The sequence below is a fragment of the Athene noctua genome, chromosome 2 (genome assembly GCF_965140245.1).
Source record: "Athene noctua chromosome 2, bAthNoc1.hap1.1, whole genome shotgun sequence".
Lineage (NCBI taxonomy): Eukaryota > Metazoa > Chordata > Aves > Strigiformes > Strigidae > Athene > Athene noctua.
In genome coordinates this window covers 24293535-24313888 of record NC_134038.1, presented here as the reverse complement: position 1 = coordinate 24313888, position 20354 = coordinate 24293535, and the positions used below count along the sequence as shown (strand labels likewise).

The following is a 20354-nucleotide window of genomic DNA, read 5'->3' as shown; positions in this document are numbered from 1 at the left end:
TCAAAATAATACCTAAAAATTTGAAAACTAATCCGCACTGGAAAAAAACGTCTGTGAGAAGTTTTGCAGTAAGGAGCTGGATTTTCTAGGTTCTTTCTCCTTGTCACACAGCAGAGGAATGCAGAACTGTATTGTTTGGCAGAGTTCCTCTGTACGTATTAAAGAGTATGAATCCCTTAGAGATCAAAGTGACCAAAAGCAGTCCAGTGCAAAAGGTTAGAAGAGCTGAAGCTTGAAAGGATTTGTCCTCTTTCCTAATCTTCAGTAGTGTACACAACTCCTAAATTTGCAACCACAACCCTGAAAGCCCCAAAGAGGAAGTGGTAAAAATGTTACAAGTTTGGGTTAAGTTACTGGAAATTATTTTAAGCAATAACATTAGATGATGTGAGCACTGTCATATGATAATGCCTGTAAACCAGCAAGCGAGTGTCCTGGGAGAAATGTGCATAAAGGAGAAATTTCATGTATTAGTAGCTACTATCCCAATAGTAAGCTGTTACTGGTATTGCGAATCAAAGGCAGTCTGGAGAAGCTTTTATTTTTCCTTCTTGTTTTATTGGGCTAAGGGCAGTCAGGTTGAGTAGCTGAATGAAAGATTATACTTTTAGAAGCACTGTGTCAGCCTGGTGTATATGTGCTGGTGAAATTGTTTGGTGATCTTGCTTCAGTTATTAATGAGACAGCAAGATAATGTGGTGGCTATCCCCTTCACTGACACACCAGAGCCCTTCAGAGCAAAAAGCATCAGCAGTACAGCCTGAAGTAAAAGAACAAAACTTTGTAGGTTTGACTGTAACAAGGCAAAGTTTCTGCGGTTCAGGACAGCTGGGAACTCGTTACGTGCATGCACAAATACGCTGTGCCTGCACCTCCCTGCACACAAGGCTTCTGTTGTTTGCAGGAGTACGCCCGAGTTAAAAACAAAACTGAAAAAGAGTTAAAATTTTAGTGTCCCTGATTTCCTAAGAAAACAGACTTCATGTTAGAAACTTAGAGCTTCATATAAGCATTAAAACATATTAGCTCCTTCTCAAGCCAGGATCTTGTTCTTACTCCCACTGTTACTATTTAGTTTCCTCTCTGCTAAATACCTCTGTTTTAGCAGTGGAGACAACAAAGCACCCAGATAAATAGCTACAGTTACTGTGTAGCTGGACTTGACAAGTATGGGACCTCTCACTAAGGGAAGAATTGGAAATAGTCACCGAATTTGTATCAGGCACAATTTTTTTTATTTAAACCTGATCTTAAAAAAGCATGTTTTCTCTGTATACCGATCAGCATTCATGTAAATTGTGTCAAGACCTAAGTTATGAACAGAGTTATATTTCAGTCTTTACAAAAGTATCAGAAAGCTGTTTCTGCCCTAACCACTTAGTTTAAAGAATATTGTGGCTTCCCCAAAAAAAGCAGTCATAGTTGAAGGAGAGGTATCACTGTGCTGCTTTCTTTCACCAGCATGTTCAGAGTAAACATGATCAAGCTTACTCTAAAAACACTTCCAGGTTCTTCATACGTGACAAAATGAAGCGGAGCTGCTATGTTATTTTCCTTCACAAGGATGCAGTTCAGATAAGCACAGGAATGCAGAGAGCAAGACCCTTCGAAGCCATATGGCTGTCTAATTGTAAAATTGAGAAGTGTGAAAAAGATTGCTAGGATAGTCACAGTACTATCATGTTTGTAAAAGTCACCTGACTCATGCCAGCTTACAAGAATTGCAAATGCAGATTTTGTGCCTAGGCACAGGCATGTAAGAGCCCTCAGTGCACTGATACATCTGTGCAGAAAGAAGAGTTGCATTTCTGATTTTTCTGAAAATCTGGCTCATGGTGGCCCTGATTCAGCTAAGCACTTAAGCATGTGCTTAAGAGCTTTGCTGAATCAGGGCCAAAATCATGTACTCTTGTCTCCTCCTCAGTGCAAGTTGTTCCCTGTGGTACATTCTTAAGTGCTTTGTCCTGTCTCGTTTTAAATGACTCAAGCACTGTCAGGGTGTTGTTTGATTTGATTGTTATCTTTGGCTGGCTGTGGTCTTCTTTTCTAGTTTGGGGGAGACTTCTGGGTCATTTGTGTGTGAAAAGAAGCAAAAACTTATGATAGGTGTCTTTTTTCTTTTATATGAGTAGACAAGAATGCAGTGAAATTGTATTTAAAATATTTAGATGATCAGCACTCCCCACCAAGGAACTATCTTTTGCATTTTGCATGACAGGGTCAAGCTTAAAATAATAGTTTACAGAGAATATTGAAACTATAGACTTTATTTTCAACTACTGGTCCTAGTGAAAAATATATTGAAGTATCTCCCTTTGGGAAGTTGAGCACTTATGAGTAACCAAAAAGCTGACAACTATTAGGAAAGCAATTTTTTGCAGCGGCAAAAGTGCTCGACATTTCAGTTACTCCTTCTTACTTTTAGAGAAAGTGAATTGGTAGTAATACTGACTGACAGTGTAACTGCGATGCTAGAGAAGTTAAATCCTGGATTTCAGAAGCTCAAATTTTTGTTATTAAGTGTGGTGGTTGTTGTTCTTGCTGTGCAGCTGGCACTGAATTGAGGTCCCTCTATGTTTGCCTGTCTACAAGCACAATACCAAGAACCAGTGCTAATCCTGAAGGTATGTGCTATTCCACACACTAATTCTGTAAAAGTATTAATGCATGCCAACAGGTGCTCTTTTCTTTTAGCTGTATTTTTATGTCGTGTTTGCTGTGATGAGACTAGACTTCAGCTGTATTTTTGGTGTGAAACACTTTGCCACAATCCTGAAGGACAACAAAGATAAGGAAGCCAAATGGTTTCAACTTGGCTAGCTTCCAGCTTCATGGCCAGTTTCTCCTGGTGGAGGATTTTTTCCAATTATTTCTTGATCTGAAAGAGTTTGTTACAAGCAACCCGAGCTTTGCTAAGTTTAGTAAGCTGTGCTACGATCACCAAACATTGTCAGTCCATACACAAACCAGTTGCTGCCTGTAATCACATTCTTCTTGGAGTAATACAGTGATGTGCTCTGAACTATCTGAATTTTGTAGTTATCAAAGTATCTTTTTTATGATTACTGAGCAACATATATTAACCAGAGTGCACCCCAGCTGATGTTTAGCAGATGTTACGGTGTTGCTGGAACCTCTTTGGTCCAGTAATGGAAGAATATGTTTTTGTTTTGTTGCTTTGGTGTTTAATTTTATTGAGGTTTTCTTTATACATACATAATCTGTGTGTACATATGTGGACATGCATATAAAATTGAATGCCTAGGGTAAGGAAGGAGAGAAAAATGGAGAATGGTTTCACTTTAAAGAAAAAATAATAATGAGCAGGCAACATTGCAGAGAAGGGACAGTGACAGCATTAGTACACTGTAGCTGTCTGTAGACTATGAGAATGAGTGGGAAGGGAATGAGAGTGCTCTGCTTCCCTGGTACCTTACTGAAATCTGGGGGAAAGACCTGTTTTAAGTCCATCCAGTATGGTACTCCTGCCACTAACTTCATGTTAGAAAGAAAAAATCCACATGGACACAGGGGACATCTGTTTCACATAGTTTCTGGTGCTAGGAGATGCCATGAACCTCACGTGTGTGTCACAATTACCTCACTGCTGCTGGATTTTGAGGTTGCTCAGCCTTTGACCATTTGTGGGGGTTTTTTTACCTTTGCCCACGCATGATGCATACAGGAAAGGAGCTGAACAGCTCTGCCTTCCCTGTGCAAGGGTGGTAGGACCAGCCACTCCTTAATGAAAGGAGTAAGGTTATAGTTTATTAGGTGATTTGCGGGCATGACCACAGCACATGAAGGAGTTATGTCAGTGAGTTGCAATTTGAAATAAGAGATTACAAAGGGTGAGCAGAGAGGGAAGAGGAGATCATTGGTTATATTTTTTTGCAGTTAGAAAGATGGGACTTGCAAAAGGACGATGTATGGAATGGCTTCATGGACAAGTTTGGAGCACGCATAAAATGGCAGAATAACAGCAAGTGTGGAAGTACTAAACAACTGGCTAATTAAGCTATATATTATTTGGGGTACTATATAAATAATCTTATATAACACAGTCACAGCAGTTTCCATTCTGTTTCCTTGTCCTCTGGGCCTAATTCCAACTGAGAAGTGCCTGGAGCATACCACAGGTCCTTTGGAGTAGGCTCTTATTTATTATTACCTTGTAACATTGCTCAAGTGTATTGCAGTAAATAATTTACTAGTGCTAGGACTTAGATGGATTACACTTAATAAGGCAGTAACTTCTGTTCTGAAAGTGCAGATGCTGTGGATGACCTCAATAGATAGGGTGAAGGAGGTCACAGGGTAATGTAATACTGTAACTTAGCAGAACACCAAGTATTGTTTTATGCCTTCACATGCATCACAATTGTACAAAAGAAAAGACTGGATGAACAATCCCAATTGTATACTGCGATGTTGGGGTATTATTTTAGTCAAGCAGCAGGAGCAGCTGGTAAGTACTAATGAAACAGATTTCAACTGAAAATTGTATCATTTCCATGGCATGGCATTAAGGAAGCTTCTTAGGGCCTTTGTGGTACAAAGGGTGAACGTTCAGCTGCACACTCAACTTCAGTGAGTGAGCTCAATAAAAGCTGGGTTTCACATTAAAATTAGACCAGCATTTTCTGGGGAAATACTATATACTTATCAATAAAGGATACACATATAGAAGCTAGAAGTAATCTCTCTAAGAGGAGAGGGAGGCATTTATGGGGGATGAATGAAGTTTCATGAATTGCTGATAGGTGGTATCCCAGGGACAAAGATCTAGGAAAGTGTGTGCTGCTTCTCATCCTCATCTTTTCTTTGGACAGAATACCAGTGTACAGTATTAGTTCTTGGTGTTATAAGTCAGCAACTTCTCCATTTATCCAGTAACGGTAACTAAAACCATCTGAAAACTGGGTAGCAGCTAGCTGACTAGTGCATGTCATGCTGATAAACACATGGGGCCAAATACCTCAGCTGTGATTGTCCGAATCTGTGGAATTATGTCTGGATTTGCTTCCACATACAAAACAGGATCTTTGAAGATGTCTGGGTTGCAGTAAAAATGCCTGCTTACCAAGGTGACCATTGGTCCTACTCCTTAAATAATTGCTTAATCTTGATATTTGCAATGGAAGGTGCAAACTGAGAGCTATCCAAGGAGCCTGCAAACTTGCTTTTCACTGAGCAAAGAACCTCGGATTAGGCAGACCGTTTTCAAACTGATGTCACTTTGTCCAATCCTTGTACTCTTAGTGATTTCCAAATAGCTTATCTATCAAAATTACAATAACTAGAGACATGTCTGTGGTTAAGTGGCTAGAGTAAACTTAAGATCAAAGAAATGTACCACCTCACATACCTGTTTACATTTAGGAAGATTTAAGTTGGAGTTCTCTGTTGATACTAAAAGCTGGGAAGGTCACTGTGTCACTTGTAAAAGTTTGACCCGTGCGCATTAAAGTAAAATATGATCGTTTTCACAAAAAAGTAACAAAAAGTCTCAAAGTCTAATTCTGCTAATCTTAGTAATAAATCAAAAGTTGCATTAGCTTATGAACATTTCTGGCAGTGGAAGAGGATATAAAAATGATCTATTGAATGCAGGCAGTTTTTATTCTCATGAAGTCAATCTCAGGCTTACGTGAAAATCTCATTTCCATAGCAGCTCAAGTCTTCTAAAACTGGTGGATTTTATTCCAAGCCAAACATTTTCAGAATTGCAACACAGAATGAGCTAAATTAAACTAATTCAGCAAAAGCATTTAGCAAAAGTAGTTGAAAGATGAAAACGTACTGTCAAGTTAAGTGATCAGAATGTTTAAAAAAGTGAAATACATAAAAAAAAGAAGTCAAAATTTAAGGTATTATGCTAAATGACTGTATGGGGAAGGTGGGGTACAGTTTGTAATCCAAGCAACATTCAGGTCCAGTAGAGATTCCCTCTTATTTTGGGGTATTAATCGTCACTAATTACTGGGGACTCTTGTTTTTCCAGGTGCAATTGCTGGGATTGTGGATCAGCCAATGCAGAATTTTCAGCGAGTATCTGAGGCCCAAGCTTCAGCTGGGCATAAAGCCAGAGGGGTCATCTCGGGTGTGGGGAAAGGAATCATGGGCGTCTTCACAAAGCCCATCGGAGGTGCAGCTGAGCTCGTCTCCCAGACGGGTTACGGTGAGTTTCTGTATTTCCAACATCCCATTTAAATTTTAAAATGCTCTTCAGATACAACCTGCTGTGTCTTTCTTACTTGGTTCAGTAGCTGTGACTTACAGAAAGGTTTAGAAATGCCATCGCTGAATAGTTACAAATGTTGTGCTGGTTTTCTTAAAAGCCATCAAGTTGTGCTTCTCTCTCGCGTTACCGATCCACATTGTACTGCCACAGAAACACAGAATGCAGAAAGCATGAAGTAATTCTTGGAATACAGTAGAATTAGTTACAGAAACATATGTGCTTACAAAAGAGTTTTTGACATAAAAGTATTAGAGCAACACTATATCCAATTAGAGCGTTATTTTGAGATTGCTTTGTTATGGCAAGGAAAGAGTTGTGCTATTTCTACACAAACAGAGAGTTATGTTCCTCAGATAAAGAAGTGAGTCATGTAGTGGGAGCATCCCCTTTAAACTGGAGAGTTGTGAGAAGACAGTCCCAGTTTTGGATACACAGGTAACCTTTTAACAACCAGAGGTGGGTTTTCCAGCTAGACTGAGCACTTAGTGGCAGTGGCAGTCCTTTCAGGCTGATGTGAATACTTCTGGACAACCACATACTGTAAAAAATAAATAAATAAATAAATAAAACAGAAATACACCAATTTTTTTTTTCTTCCAGTATCAATAAATCAAAACTGTTTGTCTGGCTATTTAAAAGAGGCGGGGGGAGAGTCAGGGAAGAAGAGCGGGGAGACCTGTTGGTACAAGGACAATGTGTCAATAATTTTGCTTCACTAATTAAACTGGACAAATCTTGAAGATGTAAGCCTTTAATCTCTAGCAGTATTTATGTTTGTGATGTGTTCATTAGAATACAAGTAGTTCTTTGAGGGCTTAAGTATAGGGTATTGCTTCCATGCTTCCCATTACATTCAGAACTCATTCCTTGAAGCAATCTATTTAAAGAAATAATGAAACAGTTATTACAATTCTTTCAAATTATCTTGTTTGTATGAGTGTAAATAATAACTCTTCTCCTGAACTGTGCATCCCATAGGTGTAAAACCCATATCGGTAAAATCAGACTTTTGTTTGTTGTCAGCGGCCTGTGTGTTGTTTCTGCTGCCCATGGCATTATTCTTTCTAGATTTAATTCCACTGCAGTCTTTATCAAGAAACTTGTAACAGTAGAGGGACAATTTTCATTGCAGATATGGTGTACAAGACATCATGTTTTCCATGAGCATGTGACAAAAAGAGTTAGCCAGGAAAAAACATGAAAACTGTATCAATAATAGCTGACAGTGCGTGAGAGGAAAACACAACAAGAGTTCAAGTAACTCTTACCCACAACTGGATTGGAAGTGGGACTGTGCCCCTTGGGGGGGACCGAGGGGTGGGGGACCACACAGAAATAAACACATGTTCTCTCTTTCTCCATCTGTAAATAACATTTTCACTCACATAATGCTGAGAACCTCGGTAAGCCAACTGTTACAACTGGGATGCTGCTTTTAAGTATTACCATCAACATGTGTGCTAAAAATTAAAGGGTTTTTTTCAGCACTGATGTTTTGTTTAAATTATTATCCATTGTGTAAAAAGGAATCTAAGTTATTGACACCCTTATGCAAAAATGCTTTTTGCTTCAGTGGAATGCTTAATTAGACAAAAGAAAATTTGTTTATTTAAAGAGTAACTTTGCACTAAAACGCATAACACTAGTACTTGCTGTGTAACCTACTTCCTGTCTGTCTTGGAAAATTTTTTTAAACTACTTAATTTGTGAATCTTTTTGCAACCCACTTATTCTTTCTAGTGACCATACTCCATCTTTAAAAATTCACAAGCCACCTGAAAGCATACATACTGTATCATCTTCAGCTTTGGATAATCTATTTAGAAACCTGTTTAACTGTTTCTTGTAGTCTCCATTCTTTGCTGGCACTAAGAAGAATTCACAATAAACCAGATGCCCCGGAGATCTCATAAATGTATATGGATCTGTGTTTAACAGCTGGATTAAGTAACTGAACATTTAAATACAGTATCTAGGCAAACTTGCCTTCTAATTTGTACCAATCATGAGACGTATATGGAAGTATTTTAATATTAAGCACGAAAGTTAATAATGGTCTTGATTTTTTCTACAGAAATCCTAAGTGATGTGTCTGATCCTACTCTGAAATGATGGCTCTCAGGAGCATTATGTTTCTCTTGATTGCAAGTGTATGGCTGATTTTTAGAACACACAGTGGTTTGGGTTTTTTTTTTTTGTTTCTTGCTAATGCGAGATCACCGGGGTTAAGTGCACAAGTCTTGCATTATAATATTTAATGAATTATCTTGACTACAACTTCCAAAGATGTGACATCATTTTGGATCTGCACTATTTTATTAACTGCTCTAAACAGATGACATCACTACCGCATGTAACTGTTTTGTAGAAAACAACTACTAAAAACCTTGAATTCTCTTACCACAGGTATTTTGCATGGAGCTGGACTTTCTCAGCTTCCCAAGCAGCGCTCTCATCCGAATGATCAACATGTTGAGCAGGCTCCAAATAGCCATGTCAAATATGTCTGGTAAAATTATTTAGACACTTGCTCATTTTTACATCCACATTGTTTATTAATAGGTTCTGGCCTATGGTGAAGTTAACAGGCTGCTTCCCTAGGAAAGGCTGAGTTATGGCAGTTTGTTTAGGAACACTAAACACAAAGGTAGTGCATAGAAACCCAATCTGCAAATGACGAGCTGCTGATCTGCTTCCAGCTTTGGAACTACAGACCTGATTTTTATTTAATGGCATTCAGTGAGTTCTTAGTTATTTATCATTGCACTGAGCCCAAACATTTCTGCACATCTCCAGAAACAGCTGTTAGTGAAGATAGCTTTATTTTCTGCACTGAATTTGTAAGCCACTTCTCAGGGTAATTTTTCTATTAGGATGGTCATTAAGCTGACCTAGCATGGTTATTAGGCCAATTTTGCAGTGAATGATTTAGGAGTTTTGATAAGTAACAGTTTCACATTTATTCTCTAATCTTAAGTCTTACATCTTTCAGTAATGGAGATTTGGAATGTATTCCCTGGCTTATTTTATGTTTGTAGGTGATAGCTAGAGGCTTAAGTAAAAACATTAGTGTTCAAAAGAAGTCCCAGAGGATCCAATGCATAACACAGACTACTACTTTTTTTTCTTCTTTTTGTTTTTCCTCCTTGATAATGTAGGAAAATGCTGCAATCTCTAGGAAGGCCAGAGGTCCATATGGCCTTGGACGTCATGATTGTGAGTGGATCAGGCCAGCAGCATGAAGGCTGCTTGCTGCTCACCTCAGAGGTGCTCTTTGTGGTCAGCATCAGTGAAGACACACAGCAGCAGGCATTCCCCGTGACTGAAATCGATTGCCTGGAAGATGATCAGCAAAAAGACCTGCTGAAGGTGCAGCTAAAACAGCAGAGAGTGCCCTGTGATTTGGAGGTAAGGGCTTGAGTATGATTTTCATTCAGCGATAAAGTTACACTGATGATGATGCTTTTGGCAAACTCATCTTTGAGTCGGGAGGCCAGAGGTCTAAGTGCAAAACCAGGAAACCTGCTGTTTTCACACACCTCATAGTTGACTGTGTTGCCTTTTGGGTGAAAGCAACAAACCTTCTCCCTTCTGTGCTCTTATTGATCATGACGTTTCATATCTGTGTCAGCAATTTTCTGAGGGAAAAAGCAGAAGTCGTCTGGGTTCTTGGTAAGCACCACCTCTTTTCTGAAGAGATACTCATGACTACATGTGCATGAGGTGTTTATTGTTTGGCAAGCCAGCGTTGCTGCCTCTGCCTACAAAGTCACAGCAAGAACAGTTCCTTTTATTCTTCTTTGAATTCTGTTTTAACGGTTCAGTGGTGCTGATGCATGCTCCTTTCAGCATGTTTCTTATCTTGCCACTTCTAATGCAGTGGTCTTGCTTGGCTGCTAGCTGTATTTACTTCCTTATATCTTCCTTCTTCTGCAAACACTAACTTTAAAATGGGTCAGTTTTTTTGCTGAGATTGGATGCACCAAGTGTTTGCCCATAAGAGCATAAATCCTTCATCCTCATATTGAAAGATCTCTAAGCCATTTGAATATTGAGGTTTTGGATGAATTATCTTCTTTTAATGGTAGAAGAATGTTATATTTTTACACTTTCGGGAAACAATGTTTATTGTATTAAATTCTCAAGTGGAATCATATGAGAGACCATTTCAAAAACAAACATGCATGTCCCAGTTTTTTTTATAAAAGTGTGTCAGGTAGTTCATAGGCTGCTATACCAGAAATGTCTGTTTCAAATACAAGAAAAGAACATGCAAAACCCCATGACGTATGAGGTATGCCAAAAAGGGGAGGCTTCAGCACCTTCGTAAAATCTTAACTTTGCTGAAGTCACTGAAGAGTTTTTCCATTGATTCCAGCACAGCAAGGACTCCATCTGTGTCATGATGGCACTTGGATTTTTTGTGAAAGCTTTTTTTAGTGTTGAATTCTCTATTTACACTTATTGTCTTTCCACTAACCTCAGTCTCACAGAGTGCTGTTGACTGAAGTTGCCTTCTCTCACCACAAAGCTACATGAGGCATTATTTAAATTTTGATGCAAGTGGGCAAAGATCATTTTTTTTATCCCTGAATGCTCTGTGGTTGCTGGAGGCACACATCAGACTGAATCCAGACTATCCTGCTCACTCCAGAGCTACTGTCCTGGAGGGAAGAGGAAGACAGTTTGTGTTCCTTCAGGCATCTGAGGCACTCACCCCATCCTAACCCTGACTTTAGGACCAGCCCAGTCTGTAGTGTGATGGATCTTGTCTTGGTTTCTGGTTGTCCAAGGTGTGAGGAGCAGGCTGCTGCTCTGGGGGAGGGGCTGCTTGCCCAAAGGTTGCTGCAAGAGGTTGATGAGGCCAGAGGGGCTGAGTGTCTGGGAGAATGGAAGGCAAGGGACAGGGAGCATAAGTCCAGTCCCCACAACTGCTGCAGCTGGGAATACGTGGGACTTCTGGGCAAGCAGCTCCTGTACATGCAGAGCGCAACCCTACATGGCATGTGCAGAATCTCATGTTTCCACATACAGGTGCTAGTACACACAGTGAGTGTGACCTGCTTTGGATGTACTGGACCAAATACATGGTTTTTTCTGAAGTTCTGGATAGAAATATGGGAGTCCTCTTCCAGTGGTGTAGCAATGCCAAGAGCTGTGAGTTTTGAGTCACCCAGACTCAGTACACAGCTTCTTTTACTGGCGCAGGCTCTTGAGAATGCAGTGAAAATATATGGCATGATAAAAGCAGTGAAGAGTGCCTGTGCCCCAGCTGGAGCAAGTGAGTGATGGCAAGACAGCAAAAACTGAGTGATGCTGTACAAAACAGACCTGGCAAAATATTCCTTCAGAATGCGGACACTGATGCTGAAATTTGTATGAAAATTTAAAGAAATGTCCTCTAAGGAGGAGCAGTTGAAAGTAAGACAGACAAGAAAGATTAAGAAAATTTAAATTTTTTTATGCTAAGGCAGCTACACAATAAAAGATTCCAAAAGCTTCATAAAGTTTAATTAACTACCTTGATTTAAGTAATATTCTTTCATAATTAATGTTAATTCTTTTTGCCTTAGTAGACTGAGAAATTGCATCCTTTGTAATTTCCTTTATGCCACTGAGCATGTCAGTTCAGCAGCACTTGGGGTGTTGTGTGCAGCACTGGTGCTGGTGGGAGCTGGGGCCTCCCCTTCAGGGCCCCCAACAAGAACTTTGAAAACTCTTTAAAATGGGATGAGGAAAAGGAACCTCAGGAGCAGCAAGCTGTGACTTGTAGGTGAGCAGCCTCAGAGCTGTAGATCTACATCTGAATAGACATAACTCCTAAATATTAATGGTAGTCCATCTTGTTGCACTGAAGATGTTCTCAGCTGAAGTGTGGACACATCTGTATGTGATGACATTAGTAAAGATGGCCAGAATTTTTAGCTGGAAAATGCCCAGTCAGGTCAATCAAAATACTATAGTGAGTTTAGCAAAATAGAGGTATGGTTACCAAATGTAAATTATGTCTATTTTTTTTGATTAATTTGGTCAAAGTTCCTAGAAGTAATACAACAAATTGAAACATCTCATTTTGACATTATAAAAATCCACTTTTTTGTCTTATAGCTCACAAAAATAATTGCCAAAAGTTTTGCTTCAGTTCTGCCCAAAACGGTTTCTCCCCTTCCCTCTCCTCAGCGTCTTGGAACTATTAAGAAACAAAACATGAGTTACTCTGCAGCTGTAATCACCAGAGATGTTATAGAGCATATTTTTGACTCCTTCAGCAATAGGTTTGCCTGATGGCTTGTTCACCTCCACAATATATAACTTAATCCATCTGGCTAGGAGAAGCCTGAATGGATTCTTGAAAACTGACACTGACGACATTGTTACTGAAAGGGAAGCATTAATTTGGCTTATCTTCCAAAGTAATTGAGACACTGCTTGCTTCCAGACAGACATCAAACTCAAAAGTCCTGTTCTTCCAGCTGCTCTTGGTATACAGCTTATAATGTCAGGAAGACAGGAAAAAATTGAAGGGCCCTGGAATTTCAGATACTCCAGAATTTCTTTGTAATGATCAGCAACAAGATTTTCGTGGTAGTTCCACATGTTATCATCTCTGGAGCTGAAAACCAGTCTCTGGATTTTTCCAAGCAGTGAAAAAAAACCCTAAAGGACCGGATCTCCTTAGTCCGTGTGCACAGGGCAGCCCATCAGTGCTACATAAACATTTGGACTGCACAACAAAGGTGCTGTAGCCTCTGTAGAGTTAGAATTGATGAAGGCTTATTCTTTATAAGCCGTAATGGGAGGAATTTTAGAAAAATTCTGGCGTTTTTAACCTTCTAGCATGAAAGGATGTGCTATCTTTAAAATTCCTCTAGCAGGTGCATTAAGCAACCCTTGACTAAGTTTTGATTCATTGAATGTTCTGTCTATTAACATTACAGTTGTTCAAAGTAGTGGGCTAAGGCACTTGGTGACTATGGTGGGTCCCATTTAGGGAAAAATGTAGAGTAACAGCAATGCCAAGTTTCTGTTGTTGTCTTGACAATATAAGCTAAACTGAAACTGGCTGAAGAAGCAGACGGTTATAGATGAAGTCATCTGGAAGCAAGTAGCATCCCAGTTACTCTGGAAGACCATCCAAGTGCAGTTAGTATTTCCTCCTGAATAATTATGCCATATCTGTGGGCTATAGCCTGGGGCTTAATGAAGAATAGGTTCACAAGAGTAGGTGAGTGGGATGCCAGCACCCTTTCCATCTCCTTTGATAACTTGGGTCTTTCGGTCACTGTGGAGGCAGAACTATAACCCAGCTTCCCCTGGGTTTACCTCCCTAGAAGTAAAAATCAGGAAAAAGTGTGGAGCCATCTACATGCAAGATCTACCCCATAATTTAAAATCTAGTGTACATAGGTGGTACTTTAATGTATTTCTCTCCTTTCAACTGATAATTTAAAAAATTGTCCTGAGATAATTTTTCTGTGCCACCAGACTGAAGACATGGTTCAGACACCATTCTCCACTGTTAGCCCAGAGTCTGCTGCAGCAGTCAGCCTTCTGATTTTTCCCTCCCTTTTAAGGTCATTCATGGAAAGCACAGTCTCCCCTGCCCATTTCATAGTTTCCACTGTTTCTAGGCATAGGCTCCAACCTTGAGCTTCTGAGCTTGTTCATGAGCCTGCTTCCTTTAGCATTTTTGTGGTGATGATTGAAAACAGGAGTGTTTCTACTTGCTGAGCAGCAAATTCATCTCCAAAGGCATAGTAAAAAAAACCCAGAGGGGACTGTTTTGATTTGGATGTGACATCTGTCACTATCTATCAATCATATTAATTCTTTCTTCAAATAAGCAATGGTTTGTTTAAAATGAGCCTTGCAGTACAGAGATGTGACAAGACATTGGTTGTGGATGTTAAATTGAATCCAATGGCACTGTTTGAAAATATCATCACATCTAGTGAGGCATGAGTCAAACTCCCTGAAAGACAGTCAGAAGATAGTTCCTTAGCTATCCTTAGCGTGACATCCATTTTAAACCCTCCAAAAATGAAACTGGTCAGCAGTTCTCCAAGTGTAAATAAAGGAGCATCAAAGTCTAGCCCTAGGATAGTTTCTGCCTTTTTGTTCATTGTCATATTTTGGAAATAATTTCTGTTCTGAATGACTTTGCTGGTAATGCTGCTGTAGCGTCCATGATGGTATTCCTGAGAGACATTTTTTGAAACCATACAACTAGCTTGATGCCTGCTTGCGTGCTTTCCCTTCTCAAGCTCATCAATAGTCATCTTCAATTTCTTCTTCAAGAAAAAGGGCACAGTAAATAGATCTTCCAAAGCCAGGTTTTCCCATGGCTTTTCTTCTAATACTTTATCTGGTTGGAGCCATATGGTAGACGCCACCTTTCCGTTGACAGGATTTGTTTTGCTGCATTTTTTTCCACTAAAGGTAGGTTACTTGCATCCGTCTTGCTAGAGCCTTGAACCTCTATATATTCCAGCCTGCAAAAGGAGTTTCTTCCAACTCATGATGGTGGAAAGGGCAGTTTGCATAGACACCTTAATTTCTTTTCCAGAAACAACATGTCCAAACCATCTTCATTAAAACCCTTTTGTTTTTAAAAATGTAATTGTGTGGGTCCTCTGACCCAGAATGGCTTTTTTGGTTACCAGAAGCAGATGGATATATCCAGTCATAGAACATTCACCTGGAAGGTAGCTTTTAGTCTTTATTTTAAATCAAGTAAGTTAAAGACTTAACTGCCCAGATATCGCTATGGCCTGTCTTTAATTGTACTTTGTGAGACAATGCTTTTGCTAATTAGAATTGCTGTCCAATAAGCACTTCCAAGAGCTACTGGCATTTTTCTAAAAGGGGTTCAGATGCTTTTCCTGTCTACAAAGAGTTGATCTGATGTAAAGATCTACTCTTGACCAAGGTGTCCATCCCTGAAATTCTCAAAAGATACTGCTTAAATTCTCTATGGCAGGGTTAGAGCTTCTCAGAAGCATCCAAAACAGCAAAGGAGAGAAGTAATCCACCAAGCATTAAACTACAGGAGAACTGTTGATTAAACCATCCATTAAACTATTGTAAGAAAGATGCCAGGGAGGAAGATTTTTAACTACAGAAAGTAATGTGGAAGTTATTGGCGTTACTACTAAGTTCAGTTACTGTCAATAATTCCGTAACTATTTTATCTTATCTGATTTCAGGCAGATGGAGCTAGAGAGAGACTATCGGAACAACAATACAACCGCCTTGTGGAGTACATCACAAAGACATCTTACCACCTCGCTCCCAGCACCTCGACAGTGCCAGCACTGCAAACTGTGGCTACTGAACACCTTCCAACTATAATGAAAACATATCAATATGTAGTTGATCCAAATTTTGCCCAAGTATTCATTAGCAAATTCACAATGGTGAAAAATAAAGCCTTGAGGAAAGGATTTAATTAATATTTATTTGTGGTGAGTACAGTAATACCTTACTGTTTTGAAAGTAATGCTTTCTCCACAGTAACCTACATCAGGTAGAGATACATGTAATTTTTGAGGAGGTAGGAGATGATAACAAAGTTAAGCCCAATAGATTTTCTAATCTTGACAACATTCCTGCTCCCTAGCCAAAGTACTAGTGCTGGAAGGAAAGTGTTTTAGCAAATGAATAAAGTGAAAAGTAACAGCCTTGGACTATAGCTCAATCAAAATCCTTTTTTTTTTTTTTTTGCTCTAACCAAAAATCAGAGAATAAGGAAAAATTGCATGCATACAGACATTTTCGCCACACACACAAAATGTGTATCAATACCTACTATATCATATTTTAGGGTCTGCCAGTTCCTGTTATAAACCAGGTTTATAACTCAGCTGTAAAAACTTGCTCAAGGCTGAGCCTTTCCCCCCACACACGCACTCCCCCCAACATGTACGTCCTGAGGCAAAACATTTTCCCCCACTAAATCTGAAAAACCCAGTGTGGCTGTTTTAAGTTACTAGTGACAGCTGGGTTTTAGCACCACTTTAACCTTAAAATAGCTTCCTTTATTTGACTGAAGTTTTGCAGGACATTAGTCCTTAATGTAAACTAGTGCCTTTGTGTGGTTTGGAGAACAAAACATGAACTAAAACATGAATTTATTTTTAAAACTGTCTGTATACAGAAACTTTATTTTATCCACCATCAAATTTTCAGGACTTTCAATGTATATATGACATTGTGCATTGTCTGGTCATTTGCTGGAAGCCAGTAACATGCAGTTCAAAAATTTAAGAAATAGAGCTTAGTCTCCTTAAAGTCTACCAAAAATGTGTAAGCTCAGTGCAACATTGATGTGCAGGTGCTAAGTATAGCCTTGTTGGGTTTCGCTTACTTCTGATCTGTCACCACTACGTAGTATGTGCTCACTTAAGACCTAATTCATTTTATCCAGATCATCTTTGAACAGATAAAACCAAGGATATTTAGAAACATGATGTTTCAAATAAGTTTGTGCTAAGCAAAGTGAGATTATTTTTTTCCAAGTTGATCGAACAGTATGGACCTACAGGTGCCAAGTGCATTAATAGTTAATGATGCCATCATGATACACTTACAAATATGATGTTAAACACATCAAGACAAATGAGCTTTCCAAATGTCTTATTTTTCAGATGTTTTACAGTTTGTAGTAGACAAGAAATTACTGTCCCTGGGCACAGTTAGATTACTTTCTAAACCAAATCTGGCTATGTCAGTTTTATTTCAAAGAACAAAAACTTACTTGGTTTTCAACTATGTGTGTTACTTTTCTCCCCTTTCCTGTGTACTTACGGACATGAATTTTGTCTGGGGCTTCCTGAACATGGCTGGAATTGGAAACAAAAACTGGAATAAAATCTGATCGTTTGGAGCAGATACATATGCTTTATAATTAATAACTTCTATGCATACTTGATATGACCAAATGCACAGTAATTAAGAATGTAGTAACTCCAATGTTTTTCTCGTGAGTTCCGTTTTGTTAAAGAGTATTTCTGAAAGCTGTGTCTCCTGTGTACTGAAAATACAGAAGCCTGGGATCTGTATTGTCCTTTTCTGACTGTGAAATAAACCCATCCATTACCAACATTTCATACAGTGATTTAAAACTTAGTTATTGTTTAAATAACACTATTTTAAAATGTTTATATATATACACACACATGCTTCATTCCTGAATATTTTATGGAAATAGTTTAATACTTCTAATTTTGCATATTGGTGGATAAATTGTAATATAATGAGATTGTTTAAAGATAATAAAGCTATTCCTATAATACTTGGATTTGTGAGCTATCTGGTCAGTCAGTTACAAGGGATTGAACAGGTCCCTGTGTGGAACAATGACAAGACAGACATACAGGCTTCATGGAGACCCCGTTAGACTCCAGTTGGTCACTGGACTTCATCGTGTACCAGAAAATGCAATAGACCGTGACAATAGTTTGGCAGTAAACACTGATGATTAGCTTGCCAAAAAAGCACATGCTGAAAAGTTTCCTGCTTTTGTGACTAGCTGAATCAAAACAGCACTGTAGTCACCATTTGAATTAGACTAATCCATTTGATATTTATGTAGTACACAAACCAGCCAAGAGGATGCAAACACACCTGTAAAAAATGAGGGAAGGCAGCAGTTTAATTTCTAAAAGTTTGTAGGTTGCAGCCATTGTTTAAGATACATTTGTGTTTTTCCTGAATTATATTCTCCTGGAATAAACACTTTCTTAAATTACAGTCGTCTTCAGTGAATTAAGCTAGCATCTTTACTGCATTAGGCAGGTTCTTTCTCCCCCTTCTGACCACATATATGGAAACATGTGTGGAGACAGCATATAAATCAGCCTCTCCTACATATGAGCTGTGTGAACTATGAAAACAAAGTTGTCCGAAGAGCAGCTGCCTGTACTTAGCTGCTAAAGCACTCCAATGTGTACTCTTAAAACATGCCTACTCTCATAATGCTCTTTAGACCTGGAGAGCTCACAACTTCAAATCTATCTTTTTAGTTTGCTTCCAGAACAATCAATCATTCCTCAAACACTCGAGAATAAAGCCAGCCAAAAACTTGAAGGCATGGTCAGGCTTCTACATGGCAAGACCTCTTCCAAAGTAGTTTAGGTCAAACAATTCCTTTTTTACATATTATTTAATACATAAATATAGCAAAAACCTTTACAGTTGGGATGGTCTCAGAGCAGACAAGCGTGGTTTTTGGCTCTGCCTCTCCTAGAAACAGCATGCCAGACCCCATAACAGGCAGCTGATGAGGGCCTAACTCAGGTCTGTCTTGTACTATGCTAAGTCCAAGTCCCAACTGTTTGTAAGACAGGATTAGCTGAACTCTTGCTGGCAAAAAGAAAAACAAACAAACAAAGGAAAATTGATGGGTTGGCACTGATTTCAGAAAAGGTTAGCCCTTCTGCCTACTCCTGTGTTAGGCACCCAGCCTTGCCCTCTCTTCCCGCTCCAATAAAAGCGAGCTACAGCTTGGTTGCCTGCTGAAAGGCAGTGCTTGCTGTGCATCCACTGCAAAACCATAGTGTCATTATATGGAGAACAATTATAACCTGCAGACTCTAAAAGCCCAGACATAGAAGTCAGCGCTCCTTTCACAGTTGTGGTTGAATACATTTAGCCAGAGATACTGCTGAGCTCTGCTGCATGGTCAAAAAAAATCTCTCTTCAGTCACAAGACACATTTCTTTAAATCAGGGCATGCTGGTAACTGAAGCAACACACTACAACACTAACTGCTGTTGGATACAACAGTTTAAAAGAAACTTAGAATTTAAAAGTAAGTTAACTCATAGCAACTGGGAAGAATATTGGGGCTAGAGCTGCAAGGTCAGGCAGGTCTATTAGCATGCACACCTGGCAGTAGCAAGTTTCTTTGCCTCTGAAGCTGTCAGTATGACTAAAGACCCCTGGCTATTTAAACCTGCAGATATGCCTGAGAGAATGTTAGTCAGTGCTTAATGGCACACAATGTTTATGCTGTACATTGGGAAGATAAATGGGTAGCATTTGCTATTGTTAAGCTTTGGTTTACATTTATAGGAGCAGGGGTATTTTGATTACTAGATGGTTTCCCCTGCACCACTAATGTCAAATTCTTTCTCTGTTTAAAGGAAGCACTGCCTGCTTGGAAAGTTTAAAGAAAACCCCATGTTGCTCTGTAAGTGTTCTGGATCAAATGCATAGGCACATTCATTGGTCCAAATGTTGCTCACAGACACCTATTAAGTGTTAAGTAGTTAATGACCAATTTAAGATAATCAGTTACTCTAGACAGGATTTGAAGACTTTCAACTACAACACAGATGGCTTGTCATGCTTCTTCACACAGCCATCCCTCCTGTCACCATCAGCTAGTACCCACATTCAGCAACCAAGAGATACAGTCCTAGTACCACCCCTTCAGCCTCAGCACCAGGCACTGCCCAAAGCATGCTCCACATGATGGGTAGCGTGGCAGATGACAAATAGAGCATCAGGTCTTTGACTACACAGAATCTAGCAGAGAGCAACACTATGCTTAGCTGACTATTTCCAGATATTAAAAAGATACATGTCTAGAAGCAGCATGCAAAGATTTTCATTACTGCAGTATTCCTTGTCTGCTTTTACCCTCTTTCCCCTTGTACATCAAATACATGTGAACATACCCGCAGTTTAGAGCCATTTTCCAATTAGTCCTGATGTAACAGTTCACTGCTGTAAGGAAAGCAATACAATGATGGCAGAAGAAAGAGACTGGAAGGTTGGCTAGTGTATTTCCAGAATTTATCTCCAAATTCTTTCACCTCAAGGTTAGTTCACCTTCTGAAGCCAGAGGTAACAGAGACACTTCCAGAAATCCAGCCTCTCCCTTCCTGTAACAACTATCCTCCTGCATATTCCCACCAGCAGCTGGGACAACCTAGCTGTAACTGCTTGGGGATATACTTTGTTATCAAATGTGGAATTTGGCCAAAATAGAGATGCAAATAATTCGGGGGGGAACTAGACTTAGCCATCTTGAGCAATTTATGAAGACTTTCCACCACTCCTCCCAGCATCTGAGCATTTAAGCATTTCAACATTAATGACGACA

At 39.3% G+C, this 20354-nt stretch overlaps 1 protein-coding gene across 2 annotated transcripts in view; it reads left to right on the top strand.

Moving 5' to 3' along the window:
• VPS13B (vacuolar protein sorting 13 homolog B) overlaps nucleotides 1-19133 on the top strand; it is a 482028-nt gene extending 462895 nt beyond the window's left edge. For both annotated transcript variants that reach the window (XM_074898647.1, XM_074898646.1), the window contains exons 59-62: nucleotides 6005-6181; nucleotides 8651-8753; nucleotides 9403-9652; nucleotides 15451-19133. In XM_074898647.1, the coding sequence (XP_074754748.1) occupies nucleotides 6005-6181; nucleotides 8651-8753; nucleotides 9403-9652; nucleotides 15451-15696 (776 nt within the window). In that variant the 3' untranslated portion in view covers nucleotides 15697-19133. The remainder of the gene's footprint in view (nucleotides 1-6004; nucleotides 6182-8650; nucleotides 8754-9402; nucleotides 9653-15450) is intronic.
• The last annotated feature ends 1221 nt before the right edge of the window (nucleotides 19134-20354 follow it).